This window comes from Condylostylus longicornis, unplaced genomic scaffold, assembly GCF_029603195.1.
Source record: "Condylostylus longicornis isolate FDR11 unplaced genomic scaffold, ASM2960319v2 ptg000013l, whole genome shotgun sequence".
In the NCBI taxonomy this organism is placed as follows: Eukaryota; Metazoa; Arthropoda; class Insecta; order Diptera; family Dolichopodidae; genus Condylostylus; species Condylostylus longicornis.
Genome location: NW_026577982.1, coordinates 701,343 through 726,094, shown reverse-complemented (window position 1 = coordinate 726,094; position 24,752 = coordinate 701,343). Strand labels below are relative to the sequence as shown.

Here is a 24,752-nt window from a genome sequence, read left to right as displayed (position 1 = left end):
AAAATTTTTAAAATTAATAAAAACCAATATATTTCTTAAACTAATTTAGTTGTACCAATGAAGTATACCAATGTATCAAAGTCAATAAAAAGATCAAATCAAAGAATATAAAATGACACCAGTAATCTCACGTTTCTATAAAAGATATAACAACGTTTGTTAAGCGGTTTCGAATGTATAATGGAAAAATTAATATTAATATTTGTTAAATAACATGGTTCTTATTCTAAAAGCGCATTAAAATCATTTAATTTACATTTAGAATTTTTCACATAGATTTTTATGAATTTTAATTTTTTAGAAACTATTTTATTATCTTATTACAAAATCATTATTGAAAATTAAAAATTAAAATAATTAACAAAATTCAATTTTTGAATAAAAGAAATTCTATAATAAATTTCAAGATATTATTCCGCTAATAGCAATTTGATTATATATATATATAGTATGAAGTATAAAAAAATTTTCCATAAAGACTAGTTTAAACAATGTGAAATTTTTCTTTTTGATTTTGTATTAAGAAATATTGGAAATAATGGAATTTAAGTAAATAAATAAGTAAATTTTATTAAAAAAAAATATAAACTATTGATATAATTCAATAATTGATATTATCATCTTAAATTCTATAATATATTTTGATTTAATGAAAACATAATAAAAATGTTTCCGAATTTTCTCTATTTGAATTGTTTATTTTAGCCTATTCGAAAGCATTGATAATATCGATATAGTTGGATTTGAAACTTACATATATTATTGGATTTGAAAATAATATACCAGTTAAACAAGTTCTTGGTAACTGTAAATCCATATATAAGTTTCAAATAATGTCAATATTTTGATTTAAAATAGACACTTAGGTCACTTTCAAAATAAACTATCCATATAGGTAGGATAACAATACAAAGCTTTTTAATAAGATTTTTTTTTAATTTTTTCCATATATTTTAGATGTACATATACAATAGTCGTCACACACATTTATTTAATAATGACATCACTATGACATATTAACAAAAATTGCATATAATCAGGCGTCATTAACAAAAAATAAAAGACTTTTCTCTTTAGGGAAAGAAAATCTCAATTGTTTTTATTGAAAAGATTTTTTTTCCCTGAATATCAAAATTCTTATGAAAATATAAAACCAAAAAAAAAAAAAAAAAACCAAGAAAATAAAAAAATAAGAAAATAAAAATAAAATTTTTAAATACAGATGAAAATTTTGAAATTTTCTCTTACGCATACGTTTTATTTTTAATTTTCTTTCTTTCTTTTTTTTTTTTGTTCTTCATCATTTTTACTTTTCTTTGATTATTTTTCTTTTTTTTTTTTTCACCTCGTCAAAAGATAAAAATTCTATTTCTTTTTTTTTTCTTTTTCAAAAATTTCTTTTTAAATTTTCATTTCAAATATTGATTCTTATTCCGCTGTCAGACAGTTTAGTTGAACCGCAGCATTCGCTCCGACGACGTCAGCTGCCGGACTTTATAAAGAAAATAAATTCTTTTTTTTTTGTTTTCCTAGAGTAAGTCTTAAAAAGCACAAAATTAATAGAATATATATAATAATAATAATAATAATAGTAAGGCAAGATCAAAAAAAAAAAAAAGAGCAAAAAAAAAAGATATCGCAACTAAAAAGGATAATAAATTCGCTCATCAAAAATCAATATGTAAATCAATCAATTAATATAATAAAAGGATATATATATATATATATACATAAAATAATACATATGTATATATATTTACGAAAAAAAAAAATATGATTTAAGGAAAAATAAAAAAAAAGCAAAGATAATTGCAAAAAAAATTAAAAAAAAAAAATTTTTTTTTTTTTTATTAACTGTCATCATTTAAAATAATAATAACCAACATTTCAATTAAATAATTATTGATTTTTTTTGTTTTCAACTTGGTATTTATGTAATCGATTTTATTAATTCGATACATTTTAATAATTGCGTTGCTATCCTCCATTTTTAAAATGAAACTCATGAGTTTATAAATTACAAAATTTTCAAATATAATTTTGAATGAAATTAAAAAGAAATAAAATAAAATTTATTTCCGAGAAATAAATAAAACAAAAAAAAAAAATTATTAAATAATTAAAATTTTAATTTCATTTCTATTTATTTACAAAAAAAAAAAGAATGTAATTATAATTAATTAAATAAGAGAAAAAAAAAAGTTTAAATCAATTTAAAAATTTAATAAAAAAAAAAAAAATATTTTTATGAGTTTCATTTATCTTTTATCATCAATTAAAAAAATAAAATTAATTATTCTTGGTTTTTTTTGTGCAAGGCTGCTTTACTAATTTTCTATACATAATAAATTTTACATAATTGCTTTCTACATATTTTTTTTTTGCTATATTTATTAAAATTTAACTAAAATTTAATTTATATGCAAAATTAAAATTTTAAAATTTATGTATACTAAAAAAAAAATTTTAGTGAAATAATTAAAAAAATATAAATTTTTTTTTTTTATATAATTTAAAAACTTATCAGAAAACTTTTGTAAAATGAAGGAGAATTTGAATAGCAGAAGTGAATAGCAAAAAAACAAACAAAAAAAGAGAAGTTTATGTTACAAAAGTTGAAGTTATTTAAAATAAAAAAACAAATTAAAATAAATTGAAAATTTAAAATAAAAGTGAAAATTAATAAAATATTTTTTTTTTCTAAAAAATACTTATGCAAAACACAAAATTAAATTAAATTATATTAAAAAATTTAGTATAACAACTAAATTATTTGATTTAAATTAAAAAATTTTCATAAAATAAAAAAAAAATAAATTTAAATATAGGGCTACTAAATATCTTTCTAATATAAAATTAACAAAAAAAAAAAAAATTACAAAAAAAAAAAATCTTTTATACATAATGTTTCTATTTTTAGTAATGAATTTTTTGCTCAATATTATAAATAAATTTTTTTTTTTCGTATATATACATATATACATATTATATTCTCAGAAACTTATAAGTATGTTATAAAAATATTGTAGGTTATATGATATGTGTATATGTGCAAATTCTAAATGCAATATATTGAAATTATTTTTTTTTTTCAAATTACCAATGTATATATGTGAATATATACATATATATATATATACATATATATGTATATTCTTGGGTAATATAATAAAATGTATGTTAAACATACGTGAACATGTGTGTGTATTTGATCATACATATTATTTTAATTGTATGTATGTGTTTCTTCTAAGAGTTCTAATTTATTATTTAAAATATAAATATATATATATATAATATAAATTATAAATTTAGTGATATTAATTAAATTTGAATTAAGAAAAAAACGTATAAATTAAAAAAAGAAAAAAATAAAATAAATTATAGACTTAAAAGAAATCCAAATCTTTTAAATTTGACATTTAAATTTTTATATTTCATTATTTAAACATTAGATGGCGTTTTAAGAAATCTAATTTTAAAATCATATATGAAGAGTAAATATAAATAATATATGTATACAAGCTAAATAAGAAAAAAATATAATATTAGAAAAAAAAAATTTTTTTTTAACGAAGAAAAAAATTTTAATTTTAATTTTCTATTTATATACCATCTATATTACACATGCATTCATACAAACATACATAATATACATTAACGTATATAAAAATAAAATTTTTATTTTACAATGATCGCATCTTTAACAATATTGAATTTTCTTTTTAAATAATTTTTCCGTTCTTTTGCATTTAAAACACACACATATACAAACATACATTCATATTTATATAATGTATTATATTTTATTATTAATTACATTATATATTATACATTTATTATATGATTAGAAGCTCATACATAAATTATATAAAGTATAGAAGAATGAGGGAGGGATGGAAGAATTTTGCATATTATACTTATATATGTACCTAAATATTGAATAATATATTATATATATATGTAAAATATAATGTTCTGTAAAAAAAAATTAGTAAATATACATATACATATACATATTTAATTTTAAAAATAGCTCAATTATTGCGTAATTTGAAAATCACATAATAATATGATTAATATTAGTATTTTTGGTATATGCGGGTGTATATATTATATATATATACGAGTATATATCAAAATTATTTGTCTATATGTTCATAAAATATACATATATGTATAAATAAAAAAATTCTATTAATTTTGTTAATTATAAATTTTTTTATTATTTTTCAATATTTTGTTGTTTTACTTATTAAAACACTTCCCCCACTTAATATATAACAAAAATCACATTTTATATATATGTACATGTATTGTATGTAATAATATAAATATTAAATAAAAATTTGAAATATACATACAACTCTATTGTTATATGTCCATCTATACATACATATATTTTAATGCATATATTTATGTAGATCATTATATACGAATTTTAATTATATAAAAATGTATAACCTTGAAAACTATTTAAAATATGTAAATATATATGTATTTATATACATACATATCCATATATATACATGTGCTTAATTTGTATGGTCGCTTAATTTTCATTTTTAATACACACACACAAACACAGATAAGTAAAATCATAAAATTAAAAAAAAAAATACAGTTTTGAACACAATTTTTAATTTTGTTAAAAACTTTTCAATGAATATTGCATCTTTTTTAATTTTTTATTTGCAGGATATTTTCCTATATTCTGATATAAAAAATCAAATGAAAGAAAAAAAATTGTCAAAATAATATCAAAAAATTTTTATATGTGATTTTATTCTTTTATTTAAAATGTACATAATATAATATATTAAATACATAAAACAATTTCACTTTTTATCACTTGCATTGAAAATAATCTTTTTAACCTTCCTATACCCCAATATTGTACTTGAACTAATATTGTTTTAGTACGTAATTCGGCAATGGCTTTAAGTGTCACGTACACACATTGTTAGAGTATATATTAGTATAGTCTGGAATTGTATAGGCATTTAAATATCTCCATAAAGTACAAAATTGTAATAATTTTGTATTACTTAATAATTCAGTTTAACAGTTCTAATTGCTAAATTTTGTATATTAATAATATATTATAATAATATATATTTAATAATTTTAAAGACAGGACAATGTTAATAATATTATTAATATTAATAAACCCCTTAATCCTGTTATACTATTTAAATTTTTGTAATTTGTACAAAAAATGCATATCTACATTTACAGTACATATACAATAAAATAAATTCATTACAATAAATATGCGATTGGTGTTTGTTTATATGCGGTGTAAATATTTTATAACCTCAATTGATTTTTTTAACTTTACATATTGTAGCATATAGTTTTTGCAATCTATACAAATATTTGTCCTTTATTAAATTCATTAACTTGACTTGACTCTCATTGACTTTTATTCACACCTACAAAACATCCAAATATGTAATATTTTTATGTTTTGGCAATCATTTGATCTTCTTACTCATAACAATGATTTTGAAAATCCAAAAAAAAAAATGCATGTACATTTTATTGTCAATGTTCAAATCTTTCTTTGAAATATTTAATGTTCTGCATAAGCATACAAACACTGTTATATATATTTAATTGAAAAATAAAAATCTAAAATTAGAAAAAGAAGAAATAATGTTTATTTTTGAAAATGACGTTTCATTTGCTATAAATTTAATAAAGGAATAATTGACAGAATACTAAGCCATACTTTAGCAAGTAAAAAAATTTCACGATTAATATTGTATTGGTGTAGTCGTTGTTGTTTATTTTTAAAATGATGCAACAACAAAACTAATTCGAATAAAAGTACGTGTTCAGTTTTGTCGATTTTATTTTAAATTTTTAATATTTTAATTGAATTCAAATTGAAATTTTAGATTTTAAAATATTTATTAATATTTTTTTAATAATATTTTTAAAATAATTTTTATTATTCGGTTTTTGCTTTCAAAAGTTTTTGGAATTTTTTCGTATATACACGTATATAAATGATAAATTCGTTGAAGTTATTCTAAGCCATTAAAATACACATTTCAGTTTATATGTACGTGTTTCCAAGGGTTTTCGATATTTTATTCTAATTTAAATATAAACACATTCAAAAATTTAAAATAAATAAGAACAAGAAAAAATAATAAGAGAAAACGAAAAAAAGAAAACAAGAATTCGAAGAATTCAAGTTTATTTTAGAATATTCTTAAAATAAAAGATTTCAATAGAGATATGAGAGAAAAAAGGAAAATATTATTGTACACCTATTCAAAATATTCATATATATTTATGTTGTTTCTTTTTTCTTCATATATCATAAAACTATATATATATATGTATATGTATATATATGGATTTTGTTTTGCAAAAAAAAAATTAAAATTTCTTCTTATAAAAATAAAAGTTTTGAATTTTATTTTTTTGTTTTGTTCTATTTTATTTGAACAGGCGGATATTATAAATATAAAAATTTATTTAACAAATAATTACAAAACTTATCATATACTTATACATGCATACATATTGGACTTACTTTTACGATTTATAAAATATTTAATAAAAGAAATTTCTAAACTAAATTAATTACATAATTTGTATTTTTACAGTTTCTTTTTTTTATAAACGAGAGCTTCCTTAAATCATAATTTATTATTTAATATTATAGTTAAATTAAAAAATAAATAGAGAATTGATAATAATTAAGTTTGACATATTGAAAAGATAATAAAAAGGAAATTGTTTCCGGCACTCGAATAGGAAGAGTGGGATATAATCAGAGTACTGAAAAATTAGGTTTTTGAGAATAACACTAATTATTCATGACTAAATTTTATTCAAAAAATTTGTTCGATTACAATCGATTACAATTAGAGTTTAATTTGAATACAATTTTTGACAATATAATACTGAGTAACTTTAAATTGAGAATTCTAAGTTATTATTAAGACAGATATATATGTATCTACGGTGTTTAATCAGCCAATTTTTTTTATATTAATTAAATTGGCTCGTAATTCTAGTATAAAAATTTTAATATAAGCATAAATATAACTTATATTCAAATTAATTTAATATTTTTTTTGTTTTATTGTGTACATGGGATTCTATACATATATATATGTTATATATGTATGTATTGCAACAATATTATGAATGCGTCTTTTTTCCGTCTTTCTAATTCATATCTAAATCTAAAACCACTACCTAATTCTTATTTTATACGATATATAAAACAAGTCCTATAAAAAATTAATCTCTCTTTTATGTATATGTAGATATATATATATACTCATAATATTTTATATTAAAAGTTAAAATCAAAAAGTCAAATTAATAAAATTATAGTTTTTTAATTGAAAACAAATTTGAAACAATTTGAATTAAAAACTTTTGATAAAAACCATGGCAAATCAAATAAAATTCTATTAAAATATGATATATATATATATATATATATATATATATATATATATATACATATATATAACTGTGTATATTTAAATTGTTTATATATACACAGATATTTTAGTTTTATACTCAGTAAAAATCTGTAATAAATTATTTAATGTTCTTTTTATTCTTTCAACTCACAAAATTTTTTCAAAAAAAAAATTTTTAAAAAAATTTTTGAAAAAATTCAAAATTTTTTTTTTCTTCTTTTTCTAAAATATTATATAAAATATTAATATTTATATACGTGACATACATATTATAATATACTTACACATATATTATACAAACCCCCAACATACCATATAATTTGTTTATTAATACTATTAACAAATCATACATACATATATCATATATATTTATAAATGTCTATATGTATACATCTGTATGCATATTTATATGATTTGTACATATTAAAACTTTAACCACCTACAAAAATATTTTGCAAAATAAAATGTCAAAATAAAATGTGGAAAAAAAAATCTTAAAAAAAACTAAACAAATAAATAAATAAATTTCAAATTTTTTTTTTAGAAAATAAGGTGTGTGTTGCCACCATCAAGTTTACACAAATATATACTTTAACTCACATACACATATGAGTATATATGTATATACATTATGTTATAAAATAATATGTACTGCAAAGAAATTTAATCCGGTATCTCTTCACTAAGAAAAAAAAAAATCTATTTTTAAAATTAGAAAAACTCGCAATTTTATTTTTCTTTTGATTCACAATAATTTATAAGAGAAGGAGACTGAATGTTTATACAGCACATATCCCATTTTGGTGACTTGGATATTATTTTATATTGGCGCAAGCGTCCAATATTTAAAATATAAAATACACAAAACAAAAAAGATAAAATAAAAAAATTAAAATATATGCATAATATATTATATATACATACCAACCTACATACATTTCTACTTATATATATATTTGGTATATATATATATATATACATATATAAAATTATTGATTACGTGTTATAGAAATTCATATACTTAAAATTTAAAGAAAAAAAAGAGTAAAAAAAATTTTTTTTTAATACAATAACAAAATTTTTGAAAAAAACAGAAAACAAAAAAAAAGAAAAATAAATAAAAATTAAAAAATATAGGTTAATTTATTTTCTTCTTTTTCTTATTTTTTTCTTGGATTTTGATTTGTTATTTATTAGTTTAAATTAAATTTCTTTAAAATGAAAATTTTAATTTTTGCATTAACAACATTTTTTTTTAATAATTTCTTTTAAATATGTTATATTATATGATAAAAGTGTACATTTATGAGTATAATAAAAATTTGCATACTTTTAGGGGGTTTGCATACAAAATCTAATTTTCTATCAATAAAAAGTTTAATAATTTTGCCAATATAACTTAGGTTTTAATATAAAATACATTTGACAATTTAAAATTGCAAAATCTGTAAAATAATTTCTCAAAAATAATAAGATCGAAAATAAGAATTCTGCTTAAAGTTCTAGAGAAGTTTTTAAGCTTTTTAAAATTTTTGCAAAAATATAAATTTGAAGAAGAGCATAATAGAAAAATGTTGGATATTGACGAAGTGAACACATAAAAATATTCAAATTCGGCTTTAAGTCCGTTTTATTTAAGGAAAACGTCTTAATCGTATTAAAGGGTAAACTTCTTCAATTAGATTTTTTGTTGTTGATTCATAATTTCTTCAATGAAGCGAAAAAGAATTTTAACAAAAAAATAAAAAACAAAAAAATTTCATATATTCAAAACCCTTTATATATATATCTTGTCTATAAGAACACCAATTTTAATCTAAAAAGTTACAATACTTGAATAGAAAGAGTTATATACCAAGTCATGTACTTAAAAAGTTCTAATATATGTGAATGAGAAATCTTCTTACACTCAGAAGTTGTACAAATTTAGAATTTTAGGCTTAAAAAATATTTTCAGTATACTTAGATACTTGAAAATTAAATTAAATACTTTATATTAAAATCTTTGAATTTTATATGTATATAGGTACATTAATAAAAATAAATTTTATGTATGTATAACATTATTCAAAATAAGACGAATAAATACTTGCCATGCCATGCTAAAGCCATGCAATTATCACAAATTCACAAAATAAAATTTGAAAATTACAAAATTTAAAATGAAATTAAAAATAAAAGTAGCTACATAAGCAATGTAATAATTTATTTATCTTAAAATTTTAATCAGAAAAACCAAAAAAATTGGCAATTGAATAATTTACATGTAATATTTATGTATGTATATGTTTGCATTCATTTGTGAAGGCTAAATAATTGAAATTTGTTGAAAATATTTCGAAAGCCAACAATATTAAAATTCATATTTTCATATGTATATATACATTTATTTCATTTAATAATGGCATATTATTTTAAACCTTAAACTTTTACAGGTTTTTCAATAATGTCAATTAAATTCTTTTTTATATTTTTCTATTAAGATTTTGAATTTTTTATATTTAATTCAATAATATAGTAAAAATATTCTAATTCTCATATAATTAATATTACTGCTTTATAATGTAAATTTTTTATATTTACTGAGAAAGTAAAAGCTGCAAATTACGTTCTCTCTCTTCGATGTACAATGACATTTTAGTGTCACAAATTGACATATTATTAATAATTACAATAGAATTTAGATTTTATTTTGAATTTTTTTTTTAGTTTATTTAATTTACATTAAATTATTATTATTTAAATATTAATTTTATTTACATTAATTTTCTAAATTACATGAAAAATTGCATATTTTTAGTTGCTTCGCATATTTTTATTAAAATATTTTTGTTAAAATTTTATTGAACATTTTTTTTTTTTAAACTACTTGTAAATATGTTAAAATTGCAATTATCATTTAGAAAAATTTAATATATAAATATGTTTATGTACGTTTGTAAAAACAAATTATTGTAACAATTTGACAGCCAATGTAAATTATGCTTTAATGTTGAACGTTTTCGTTTTTTGGCTCAGATTTAATCATGGCGCTGCATAAACTTAATTAAAATTGATTGATTATATTAAGAATAAATGAGATTTCAAAATAATTGAAATTTTAAATTTTTATTATAATATTATAAAAAATAAATAAGATAAATAAATATTATAAAATAAAATTATTATAATTATAAAATTTAAATATAAAAATCTATAAATAATTCTCAATTAATTATAAATAATTTAAATTTTTTTATTAAACATACAATTTATCAGAAAAAAATTCAAATCACTAAGAAAATAATATTGTATTCTGTACATCAGAGTACAGTATTTATTATATATATATGCATATATATAATTTTAATAATAATTTTATTTTTTTCTTTTCTTTTTTAGATTTAATTAACCAAAACCACAAACATGTCCGATGATGAGGAATACACGTAAGTATTTAAATATACACATACATATAAATATCATATTATAAAAATATATGTATGAATAACTATAAAAACTTATATCATACAAATATTTTAATTTCAAAACTAAAATAAGGACGTCTATCAAAATGAAAATCTAAAGTCAATTCCGCTTTAATTTAACAATTAAAATGTTGTTGCTGAATAAGTCAAATTGACATTAGATCTGAATTTTGATTAATACCTTAGTATACCACATGTCCCCCTATAAAATAAAATACATGAAAAAAAAAATTTTTTTACTTTTTATATCATTTTTGATTTTTTTATTGTGTAAGTACCGTTTAAAAAGTTTTTGTTTCATAAAATTTTTAATCATTTATAATTTTTTATTTCTAAAATGCACTTTTTTGTTCTCATAATACACAGTATTGAATTATTTGTATAATTAAATTAAATAAGTAAAAATATTTTTATATTAAAATGTTTTATAGCTTTAATGCGGTAGTTTCCGAGCAGATGTTTCAATTAGTACTGTAATTTTAGTAGTAATGTACTTTTAAATAGTAATCTCAAAAGTAGTTTATTAGTTTCAATAATTTTAATAGTGCTAAGAATGTTATTTTATAGAAAATCGATAGTAAATATTTTCAATATTTTGTATTGAATCGATATATCGATTTTTAAAGTTGTCAAAATTTTTTTTTAACAAACTCAAAAACTTTTGAGTTTGTTAAAAAAAAATTATTTAAATGAAATCTAGAAATATATAAAATAAGCGAAAAATATGAAACAATTTATAAATGAAACTTTGATGTAATAGTGTTGAAAAGTCAGAAATATTCATGAATGTCTATAAATCATATTCTTTACGACACGAATTAATTTTTTCTAATTAGTCAATTTTTTTTATTTTACACTTTTCGATTAATACTTTTGAATTTATTCTGACTGAGTTAGAAAACTTTACGTATATGAAAAAAAAAATTTAATTTGAATGTCAACTTAATATTTTCATTCCCTTGATGTTAACAGTATACTTAATATACTGTCAAATAAAATGCGTACATTCTAGAGATATCTAGATTTTAAAATCGTAGTAATATTACATTAACTTAGCTAATGAGTTATAATTGTACTAAATTTTGTTGTAATACGTAATATTGCAATTTTGAAATTACAGACTAAAATACAAACATAATATGAATGAGTGCATTTTAATATTAAATTATTAATGATAAAATTTCAATTTGAACAAAAAGAAATATTTAGTTTTTTATTTAGTCATTTTTTGCATAGTATTTTAAATATTCCCCTTTTTTGTTAATATATAATTATATCAGAAATACATCAAGAAACAATGTTATACGCCATTTTTAATATTTATATACATATTTTGTATTTATTCTTTTTTATCCCGTTTTTTGATTTTGTTTTTGGTTTTTATATTTTTATTTCCCATTTTCCTTAATTTTTGTTGTTTTTTCTTTTCTTTTTTGTTTTCCTTAAATCCTTATGTTTTAATTTTATTATTTAATTTTAAAAATTTTAATAAAATATTTTTTATTTTAATTAGGAATTTTTAATAGTTATTTTATATAATGTTGTTAGAGGAAAATATATTTAATTAATTGAAAATCATCATAAATTTTACAATTTATTTTTATATAAAAATTTTCTTGATATTTTTGTTTTTGAATTAAAAATAAATAAATTTCTTAATAAGAAATCTGTGTAAAATTTAGTAAAAAAATATGAAATAAGAAAAATCAAAAGAAAAACAATATACTCTTTGGGGAATGTATTTTTTCTATATATTAAATGTAAGATATTGCAAAAACAAATAAAATATAATTGAAGAAAATAATTTAAATTAAAATTAAATTAAATTTTTTGTAAAAAAACAAAAAAACACAAAAAATATGTAAAAATTTTTTCTAATATTTTATTTATATATATATATATATAAATTTAGCTCTGAAGAGGAGGAGGTCGTCGAAGAGGTCGTTGAGACGTAAGTTATTTTTCTAAAAAAAAATTGCTATTTAATTAATATAATTATTATATAATATAGATAATGGCTATATTATTTTGCTATGAAATAAAAAAGCTCTCTAAATAGCTCTTGCAAAAATTTAAAATTTAATTTTTATTTATTTAAAAAAAAAGACAATAAAATAAAAAAAAAAAATAAATCAAATGTATATAAAAATATAATTTAAGTATGTAATTTATATAATATTTGTGTTAATTTTTAAAATAATACACAGGTATATATATATATATAATATATATATACCTGTGAAAATATACCAAAACCCGATGATAATTTAAAAATTGAAATTTTTCGGTATGCCGGTATAATTTAAAAATTATTATATACAGGATTTGTATACTATTTATGGAAAAAAATTTAGAATAATTTTGACAAAATTAAAATTTTACAGTTAATTACTTTTATTTTCCATAATTAACTATTTCAGTTTTTTCTATGTTTTCTATTTTATTCAATTTTTATTATTTCAATAATTAGTTATTATAAACGGTAATTAGTAAAATGATGATGGATTATCGGGATTTAGTAAATTTTCTCAGATGCACACATACATACATTTATTTTATATATGTATATGCGTTGAATATATATGTATTATATATAATATGATATTAATATTTTTTTTCTAGAATTAATATTCAACACATATATTATATAATAATAATTGTAAAAAAAAAAAAAAAATTAAACAATTAATAATTTTATTAATTTAATTCAAATAAAATATGATAACAGAATATTCACATAATATATACAATAATTGCTTTCTATACATGATTTTTACTAGCAAATAATTGTCATATATATACAATAATTTAATAAAACCAAAAAAAAAATAATAACTTTTCTTTTAAATTTTAATTTTAATATTATACTTAAGATTAATGAAATTAAAAGAAATTCTTAATTACTCTTTTAATATATATTATATGTTTCTATTTTTTTTTTTTAATGTTTTATAATGTAAAAATGCTCGTAATATATTATATTTTGTTCCCATATCGTAATATTCAAAAGATTATAAAAATTAATATTCAAGAAATTTTAAGTTTTACATTATTAATTTACATATTTACATATATATGTATAAAAATGTATATAAATTCAGCAAGTTCTTATTTTAAGCTGAATTGTGTATAGTAATAACGTATTACTGCGATTTTGAAGACAAGGATTGTTAAGCAAATCTCATAATAAATCTTATGTAGATCAATTTTACTTGATGCTTCTTTAAGTTGATTTTAGACTCTCTATACTGATATACACTCTATGTTTTTGTTGTTTCATAGAATAATTTTAATTTGAGTATATCAAATTTAAATATTAGGTGAAATATTTTCTATAATTTGAAATTTAATTTATACGTACACACATTAAATTTTTGAATTTAAAATTAATACACATAATATATTCAATTTTAATATTCTCATATGATACAAATATTTCAATTTTTTTTTCCGAAATTTATTTTATATGAATAAATAAAATTGAAGAATTCTAAATCTTCCATAATTTGCATTTCTAAATACTAATATAATATATAATTAAAGAAAATAATTTATTGCGAGCATATTTTTGTGACTACATATTTTTTTTTAATTAAATTTTTTAATATATTAATTAAAAATTGTATTATAATAAAAAAAAAAAAAGAAAAAAAATTCATAATAATATCTATTTAATTTTGAAAGGATTACAAAATGGCTGCTAAAATCATATTAATAAATAAAAAAAACCTATTGTAATATATTTTTATTCTATTTTCAACTACATACATATTAAACATGTCATATATATTTTTATATAAAAAGATTCTCTTATATGCATATAACTCTTTGACAACTGAATGCTGTTCTGCTGTCTTTAAGTTTTTTTTTTTTTTTACGAAAAACAAGTAAAAATTCCTTCGAAATTAAAAATATATATATATTTTTTTTTTAATTTGAAACACATATAAAGACTGTACACATACACACATATATATACAAATTCTTATTAATTTTTTATAACAAAAATATTTATGTAATTAATTTTTTTGCTCTACGCTCAAATAATAAGCAAAATAATTAACTTCTTGTACAAAAAAAAAAAAAAACAATATAAAAGCTATATAAAGTCTTGCTGTCAAATGAATAAAAAAAAAATCATAATGGCTCTAAAATTATTTTTCTTGTTAATCAACAAATAGATATTAATTAAAAATATTTTTTCTTTTATCTTTTTTCTATTGCAGGAGGTAAGTTATACGTATATAAATTATTCTTTTTATACATATAAAAAAAGATATATAGGATTTATTGAAGCCATTAAAAATGACAATATAAATAATTGTAATACTGGTATAAAATAATTTATGATTTTATGACAGAATTTTAATATTAATTGTTCACACTCTTTAATATTAGATTTTCAATTTATATTATTCAAATAATAAATTAAATTGTAATATAATCTTAACAAAAAAAAAATAATAAAAAAAAACTTCATTTAAGTGTCAAATACATAATTCATTTGCTGGTTCAATTTTTTTTTTGCAGACGAAGAGCAAATACCTAACGTATAATATAATATATACATAGATTTAATATTATTTTGAATCATTCGGCAATAAAAATCATATATTGCTGAATAAGTCAAATTGAATATTAAAAAAAAAGTTTATAAAAAAAAGAATTCGGACATATAACAATTATATAACATAATTTTTATAAATCTATTTTTAATAATTTTATGTGGCAATTTAAAATTAAATTGTTAAATAAAGTAAATAATTTGTTCATTTTTTTTTTATAGCCTAAATATAATTTAGTTGACCCTTTTAATCATTAAAAAATTATTTTAAATTGATAAATAATTCATATTATATTTCATCCTTACATTTTTATATTTGTAATTGAATTTTACATCGAAGGTAAGTTCTTTTAGCTGCAAATAGCTTCTATATACAATTCAATGTTTTTTTTTTTTTTTCCTTATTCACTCCTAGAAGGAGCATAGGGCTAGTGCATGATTTCTCATGCACTAGTTTACAATTCAATGTAATATTTGTAAATATCAATTTTAATAAATAATAAATTTCTAATAAATTTAGATATATACATATACATATATCGAAAAATAAGATTTACAACTGCATAATAGAAAAATATTAAAAATTGAATCAACCTATTGCATTTTGTATTTGAACTTTATACCATAATTATTAACTACAAAATTAAAATAAATAGTTTAATAAATACAAAATTATAAACGTAAAAAATAACAAAATTTATTTTTTGAATTGTTAATATTTCGAATTTTTCGGATTTATTGAACTTTTTAATTTTTTTCAAGAAATATTGACAATTTAAAATTATTTTAAGTAATAGCTATTAAGAGATTTTTGACAATTCTAATATTATTTTATTATAAAGTCATTATAATTTTTGTTTTTGTTATTTAATTTTTGAATTTTTTTTTCTTTTCTTCCATTTTCAATTTTTGATTTTTTTTTTTTGAAAAACAATCGATGAATTTTTTTGTATACAATCATATCGAAAAAAAATGTTGCCATTTTATTATACGACACACATGACATTTATATATATAAAAAAAAAATATTTTCATTCGAATTGAAATATATAAAACAAAATATATAGAACTACGACCAGGACCGAGACACAATCTGCCCCAGCCGAGTAAGTTTTTTTTTTTTTAAATAAAAAATTGCAGCAATTAATCACAAATTAAGTTCTTATAAAATTTCTTCTATGCTATAAAAGATTTATATTTATTAATATTATTTTGTTTTTTTTTATTTAAAAAAAAAAAAAATTAATTTTGTAAAATTTATACTATATATTAATATGAAATCTTTGAATTTTGATTTTTCTTTTTGACAGAATAAAAGTTAAAAATTTTGAAAATTAAAATAAAAGCGAGCATTGCAATTTTACGTTAAATATATGAATAACATAATAGAATTTTTAAAAAAATGGCCCGATTATACATAATATATGTGTATTCAACTTTATAATTTGGTTATTTATTACATATATATGCATATATATACATAAAAGGAATCAGTATCAACCAAACTGATCTTATTCACTTTTCAGTATTTTTAAATGTTAATTGAACATTGAAAACAATTTTTATTTATTCTTGTCATTAGAAATGTCAAAAAAAAATAAATAAATATGACAATTGAACGACAAGAAGGTAGAAACAATATTATAACAATCATTTACACAAATAAATTGTGTATATACATATCTATGTAATTAAATAATAATAAACCAAATACACATTAAATATATGCAGCTTAAGTTATAAAAGAAACTAAATAAATTTACATGTGCTTAAAATTGGTATTGAAGTTCGAAATTTAATTAAAAAAATTTTGTTCTTAAATTATTTAACTTCTTAATTTTTTTATTATACGAGTAATTAATTTATATATAAATACCTAAAACAATTGAAATAATATTATTATTTTTTTTTTTAATATAACATTTAATTGCAATTTTGTTTTTTGAGTTTTTGAAGCTACAAACAATATAAATTTGATGTAAATTATGAATGATCATCAAGCTACATAGCAATATTTTAAAAGTATAAAATAAAATAGGTTCTTTGAAATATTTAAAATATCAGAAATATATATGTATATTAAATTAGATTAAAATCAAGAAATTTATTTATAACATAAATTTATATATTTAAAAATTATACTAATATATCTGTTGTATTAATTCGAAAAGAAAATTGTATTAATTCGAAAAGAAATAAATGAATTATTGAAAATATTTTATTTTCGCAAAATTATTAAATAAAATAAATAATATTTTGATTGATTTAATTTTAGTAGTATTTCTATTTTTTGCCTTTATTTAAAATTATAGTATTTCATATTTATATAAAATTTTGATATTTCATTTCAAATAAAAAAAAATTGTATTTTACAATTAATTGGAAAATAAGATATTATAAGAAGTTGTGCATGACAGTTTAACGTTTTTATTTTCAATTTTTACCCTACAGTATTTAATTTTATATGTATATGTTTTGGTAATGTCAATTTCATTTTAAATAATTTGAAAAATTATTAAAATTCATCATTTAAAATTAATTTATTGGTAAATCGATAGATCAATAATTTCTATTAATTGACATTTACGCATTTTTCGTAGCTGTAAATTATTCATAACATTATAAAAATATTGAACATAAACCCATACAATTTAGTTCGATAATATTAGAATCGAAAAAAATGAACAATCGATTATAAATTTACCAAAAGCACTACAACTAAAGTACAACAAGTGTAATTGATTTAAATTGAATTTTTAATTTAGAAAAAAATTCTTGTTACCTATTCTCATTATTTGCTTGATTTCCTGTTAATTTTTTTTTTAATTTAAACCAGCTTTATGTATATTGTTAACCCTGGAAAAAATGCAAAATAACACCATATTTTAAACATTTAATATAGATACAGTACATACTATAAAATAAAATATAAAATTTTTACTCATTAAAATTAACAAAATATTTCAAAACTTGTATTGACTTTTTTATCTATTTTTTTTTATATTTATTCATTTCTCCACGAATCTATACAATAAACAAAATTTATGTAAAAATTACAATTATTAAAGAGGAGAGGGTGATCCAGAATTCATTAAACGTCAAGATCAAAAACGTTCCGATTTAGATGAACAACTCAAGGAATATATCGCAGAATGGCGTAAACAAAGAGCCAAGGAAGAAGATGAACTTAAAAAGCTTAAAGAGAAACAAGCTAAACGTAAAGTAACAAGAGCTGAAGAAGAAGCTAAATTGGCTCAACGTAAGAAAGAAGAAGAAGAACGCCGTGTACGTGAAGTTGAAGAAAAGAAACAACGTGATATTGAAGAAAAGAGACAACGATTGGAAGAGGCTGAAAAGAAACGCCAGGCAATGGTTCAAGCAATGAAAGAAAAGGACAAAAAGGGACCAAACTTCACTATTGCCAAGAAGGAGTCCGGTGTAGTAGGATTCTTTTTGCGATACTTATATGATCCTTAAATATTATTTTTTTTTTCTCCCCAAAAAAAAAAAAAAAAAATATATAGCTTGGTTTGTCATCAGCTGCCATGGAACGTAACAAGACCAAAGAACAACTTGAAGAAGAAAAGAAAATCTCATTATCTTTCCGTATTAAACCATTGAGTATTGATGGCTTAGGTGAAAGTTCTCTCCGTGAAAAAGCTAAGGAACTCTGGGAACTTATTGTCAAATTAGAAACTGAAAAATATGATTTGGAAGAAAGGCAAAAACGTCAAGACTACGATGTAATTATTTTAATATTTTTATACATTACTTAAATAATTAAATTATTTGCATAAATTAATTTTCATATTTCCCATTTATTATTAATGTTAGTATATTTATTCATATACATAAATATATATTTATATTTTGTATTAATACCATATTTTCTATTTTATATATAACAGTTAAAAGAGTTGAAAGAAAGACAAAAACAACAACTCAGACACAAAGCCCTTAAAAAAGGTCTTGACCCAGAAGCCCTTACCGGTAAATATCCTGTAAGTATTTTGTTTTTTTAAATTTTAATGAAATTTAATTTATTTTAATTATTTTTCATTCATATTTGATATTTTATTTATACTTTATCATTAATATTTTAGCCTAAAATCCAAGTTGCATCAAAATATGAACGACGTGTTGATACCCGCTCATATGACGATAAGAAAAAACTCTTTGAAGGTGTAAGTATATTTTTATAAACTTTATTATATTTTATTAAAATAATAATAGTATAATAAGTTTCATAAATATATAAGAGCATAAAATATATAAAATTTTAAATTTAAAATAAATTTAAGTATACTAATTTTTAATTTAAAAAAAAATAATTAATTTTTTTAAAAAATTATTAAAATTTAATAAAAAAAATATTATAATAATATTAAATAATAGTAATAATAATAAACGTTAAAATATTATATATGAACGATTTAGGGCTATGATACTTTACTAGCTGAAGCTAGAGAAAAAGCGTGGCAAGCAAAACACGAACTTTTTACGCAACGAACAAAATGTAAGATTTTTTTCTTTTTGTGTAAAAAAAAAAAACATCCATAAAGAAACCGAAAAAAAAGAACATGTCAATTCTTTTTTTAATTTTGAATAACAGAAAGAAACAATTTAAAATATTTGTTAAATTTTCTGTACTTTTACACACGTTTTCACACTTGAATTTTTTGTTTTTTGTTTAATAATAATTTTATTGTTTTTTTTTAAAAAAACAACAAAAAAAATAATTTTTATTTCCAATTTCTTTTATTTTTTTTTTTTTTTGTTTTTTGTATTAATTTTAAAGTTAAATATCTAAAAAATTATTTTATATGTTTGATGTTTACGTGTTTTGTTTCATCGTTTCTTACGCAAAAAATTGAAAAAAAAAAAATTTCGAACAATTTTTTTATTAAAAATTTTCACACCAAAACAGTTTAATATTTATTTTCTTTTTTTATACATATACTTATTTATTGATATTTTTATAAATGAATTTCATATATAAACATAAAAAACTTTTCAACATTTATACAATAAATTTTTTATAAAAGCATTTAATTTTGTTTTCGGAATTCTTTAGTGATATAAACTACATATAGGATCAAATATATATAATTCTTAAATTAAGTTTCTTAAATTAACCATATAAAAATATTTTAATAATTATTTCGTATACAATAAATTATTTAAAACAATATTAATATTTTTTAATTATATTTTTCGAATTTCGAAAGAGAAATTTTCATTTCTAAAGTAAATTAATTTAAAAATATTTCTTCGCGTCGCATGCATCGCAAACAAATCAACTTTTTGATTAAAACGCGTAATGTGCTACAAACACTAGCAAAATTTCTGCAATAAAAAAAAAATTACTCTGCAAATACTAATTCTAACTCTATAAAATTACAATGAAATAAAAGTAATTTAAATTCACATATACATATAATAATAATTAAACATTTTTCAATATATGTCTACTAGAAATTTTAGTAATTGCGCAAATTTAATACGATATTGCATGCGACAAAATGGTTTAAATATTTATAAATAATATGTATTACTTAAATTTAAAAAAAAAAAATCCCAAAATATTATGTAGATAGACTCGTATTATATGGCTATGTATAATTTTATTAAACAACTATATATTGCGAATGATTTCCTATATTAAATTTGAAATTTTAATAACAAAACAAAATAAAATTTTATTAAATAAGTTACTCAAGTTTTATTAAATAAGTTATTGTTTGTATGTAAGTATTGAATATTAAATTTGTATATATTAAAGCGGAATATAATAATTTATATAATAAAGCGGGAAGAGGAGATAATCTTTCATATTTTAAAATGAATAAAAAATTAAATTTCTATTTTTAAATTAAATTATTTTCGATTAAACTATTACATTAAAAATTAATATATATATACATAATTAAAATACAATTTTCATTAATTAATTTATATTTATTTCAAATATATTTCTATTAATCCTTTATAATAGAAAAAAATTATAAAATAATAATAAGAAAAAAAAAACAAGAAAAGATTAAAATAATTTTTTTTTTTTAATTTTTAGAAGTTCGCCTTATATTGTAATACTATATTCGTATAAAAGTTTAATAATTTATTATACAAAAATTTGTTTGTAATTAAAACTAACATGCACGTTTTTTTTTCTCATACCCCATTATTATTTTTTTTTTCTTGTTTCTTCCTTTTGTTTGTCACTTGAAAACGCAAAAAAAAAAAAAATACCAAAACCAACTACAACAACTACAACAACAACAAACAAAATATATAATATAATAAAAAATACACTTAGGGATTGGATGAAATTGCCAAAGATTACCTTGAAAAAGTTTGGTCAGAAAAGAAGGATCAATACTCAAACCGTCAAAAGGGTAAGGTCATATATACACTATAATTTAAAAAATAAACACATACATTCACAACTTTACACCTATATATATATATGCACAAACATATTGCAATTAATTAATAATTTTTATATTTATTAATCTAATTAAAAAAAAAAATTATATTTACATAAATTTTTTTTTTTGTTAATAACATTGTTTCGTTATTAACTAATTATATATATATATATATATATATGAGAAATGTTATTTCACAATATATTAATAAATCCAGACAAAAAAATTTTTTTTTTTTTTTACATTTAACATAATTATGCATTTTATACAAAATATAAATATTTTTTTGTTATAATTAAGTACAAACATAAACCACATATTTAATATTTGTAAAAATATGAAGAGTGTTTAAAAAAATATACTTATATATAAATATATATTACACGTATATTACAATGAATATTATATATGCATATATATATATGTTAAAATTGGGCAAAATTCTTTGATATTTATGTTTTTATTTTCATTTTATATTCTAAAGCAAATTTTTATATTCGCAATTTTTATATTCTAAAGCAAATTTAACTCTTTTTACTCAGTTCATCTAATTATTTCACAAAGGAATTTTTTTTTTGTATATTTATACAATATATTTAAATATTAAATTTAAAATTTTCTATTCCTAGCGAGTTGGACATCAAATTTCGAATAAACTTGAATCAAATTTTGAATTATTTCTAAATTCGTTGCGATTTATTTATGTTAACGGTATTTATTTCGACTTAAGTATATATGTCAAACAGATAACATTTCAAAATTATACATAATATTTTATATTATGTATTTATGTATGCCTATTTTGAATTCAAATTTCACTTATAACTATATAAACATACATATACGAGTATAAATATACATGCATATATATGTATTTATATGAGTGCATTAAGTCTATATATAAGTATACAAAAACAAAAACAAAAATACTTTTTTTTTTATTAAAACACAATTTTCCTTTTATATTTTTACTTTAGCCAAATTACCAAAATGGTTCGGCGAACGACCAGGCAAAAAGGCCGGTGAACCAGAAACACCTGAAGGTGAAGAAGATGTTAAAGCTGATGAGGACGTTGTTGAAGATGAAGATGAGGTAGAAGAAGTCGTTGAAGAAGAAGCTGAAGAAGAAGAAGCAGAAGAAGAGGAAGAAGAGGAAGAAGAAGAAGAAGAAGAGGAGGAAGAAGAAGAAGAATAAGAATTTAAATATATATATATATATATAAAAGAAAACAAACAAAAAAAAAAAAGATTTATTTATATAAAATTCTTGAAGTCTTTTTTTTTTCTCTCTAACTCTCTTTTTACAATCTCAATTTCCTAAAAATATATTATAATTTATTTTAATATATAGATTTTATATATATGAAAATTTTATTTCCTTTTATATTTTTAAAACAAAACAAAAAAAAATTTTAAGAAAAATAAAAGAGTTTTAATTAAAAAAAAAAATTAAAAAAAAATGAAACATACAAAAATGAAATATAAAATCTTCCTGCGGTAAAAACAAAAACAACAATAATATATGAAGAAAACAACGACTGCTGCTGACATTAAAAAAAAATTAAAAAATAAAAATGTTTTTTTTTTTCCATTTTATTCTGCTTTTTTTTTTTTGATTTTAAATACATAATTCCTTTTTATTTTACACTTACATATAAATTAGTAAATTATTCATAAAAAAATGATTCTTCATAATTATTTTGCATATTATAAAAATATGGAATCTAAATAAAGGAGGAAATGATTTTATTATACATTTAAAAACCAATTTTATTTTACATTAATAGAATATTTCATTTACATTTTTTGATATAATCGTGTGAATCTAACCGATGGTGACAAAGAGGGTTATCACTCATAACAAAATTAATGGGCCACATTCAAGCAAAAAGAGGCAAAATTGATAAAACGTTTAATTTTAGAAGTAAAACGCTTATATTTGTAATATAATTTAAATTTCAGCTATTTTACTTCAAAGTTAAAAGAGGTGACATTGTTGGTCTATTGTATAAAGTCTGGAAATTTTCAGGATAGGTATAAAATTTGAAATGAAATCTTTAGCAAAACATACATGCATATTATAGCAGTTATAAAAGAAATTACAACACAATTAACTTTAACGTGGTGTCACGTTAACATGTTAACACTGTTAACGTGAAAACTTCTGCAACATTTTCGATATTTTCGTAAGTAAAACTATTATCTTGAATGAAATGGCCTATATAGTAAATCCTCAATAATAAGAGCGTTATACACAATTTTGTAATTTACTTTTTAGATATTGTCACATTTTTGTCGTCAAATTTTGTATAAAAAACTTTTGAAAAGGAGAAGAATTAAGGTTTTCTTTAAGATTAAGAAAATGGGCTAGTTACAAAAAAAAAATAGACCGTGAGGCCCAAATGATTTTCAACAATACAAAGGGATCATGTTTCGTCTATTTGATTTGATAGTTCTCAAAAATAAAAACTTAATTCTTGGGTATAGGTTCACTTCGTTTGACCGTATTTAAAACGAATTCGAAAAATTTATCACCCTAATCGTGTATCTCGTTTTTTCACTCATTTTTTATTGCCTTTCATACCAGAGTTCTCCATTTTTCTAACGGGTATTTCATTTTTCCAATAAAATTACTCTTGCATTCAATTGGATTTTTAAATTTTTCCTCAAATAACTCGCTTTCAAGAACAAAATGAATAAATTTTGTATACATTTTAGAAAAAACCGTTTCTTAAATGTATACAAAATTTTTTTCCATCTCGTGATGGAAATATTGAAAAACAATACCGATTGATTCTTCTCAAAGAAGATTCTTCTTTGAGAAGAATCATTCGGT

General features: G+C 18.8%; 1 protein-coding gene across 8 annotated transcripts; it reads left to right on the top strand.

Moving 5' to 3' along the window:
• Window positions 1-1,401: 1,401 nt before the first annotated feature.
• LOC129605610 (troponin T, skeletal muscle) lies at window positions 1,402-23,512 on the top strand. 8 transcript variants are annotated; one of them, XM_055515470.1, is made up of 10 exons: window positions 1,402-1,534; window positions 10,839-10,885; window positions 12,837-12,876; window positions 16,554-16,594; window positions 18,557-18,929; window positions 19,013-19,231; window positions 19,397-19,489; window positions 19,592-19,672; window positions 21,805-21,883; window positions 22,894-23,512. In XM_055515470.1, the coding sequence occupies exons 2-10, from the start codon at window positions 10,863-10,865 to the stop codon at window positions 23,109-23,111; spliced, it is 1,167 nt and encodes a 388-aa protein (XP_055371445.1). In that variant the 5' UTR covers window positions 1,402-1,534; window positions 10,839-10,862; the 3' UTR covers window positions 23,112-23,512. The 8 variants fall into 8 exon arrangements, with proteins under 8 accessions (XP_055371445.1, XP_055371448.1, XP_055371447.1 ...); XM_055515473.1 differs by lacking the exon at window positions 21,805-21,883 and adding an exon at window positions 19,926-20,004 and having other exon boundaries at window positions 1,403-1,534; window positions 12,837-12,875; window positions 16,556-16,594; XM_055515472.1 differs by having other exon boundaries at window positions 1,404-1,534; window positions 18,557-18,926.
• The last annotated feature ends 1,240 nt before the right edge of the window (window positions 23,513-24,752 follow it).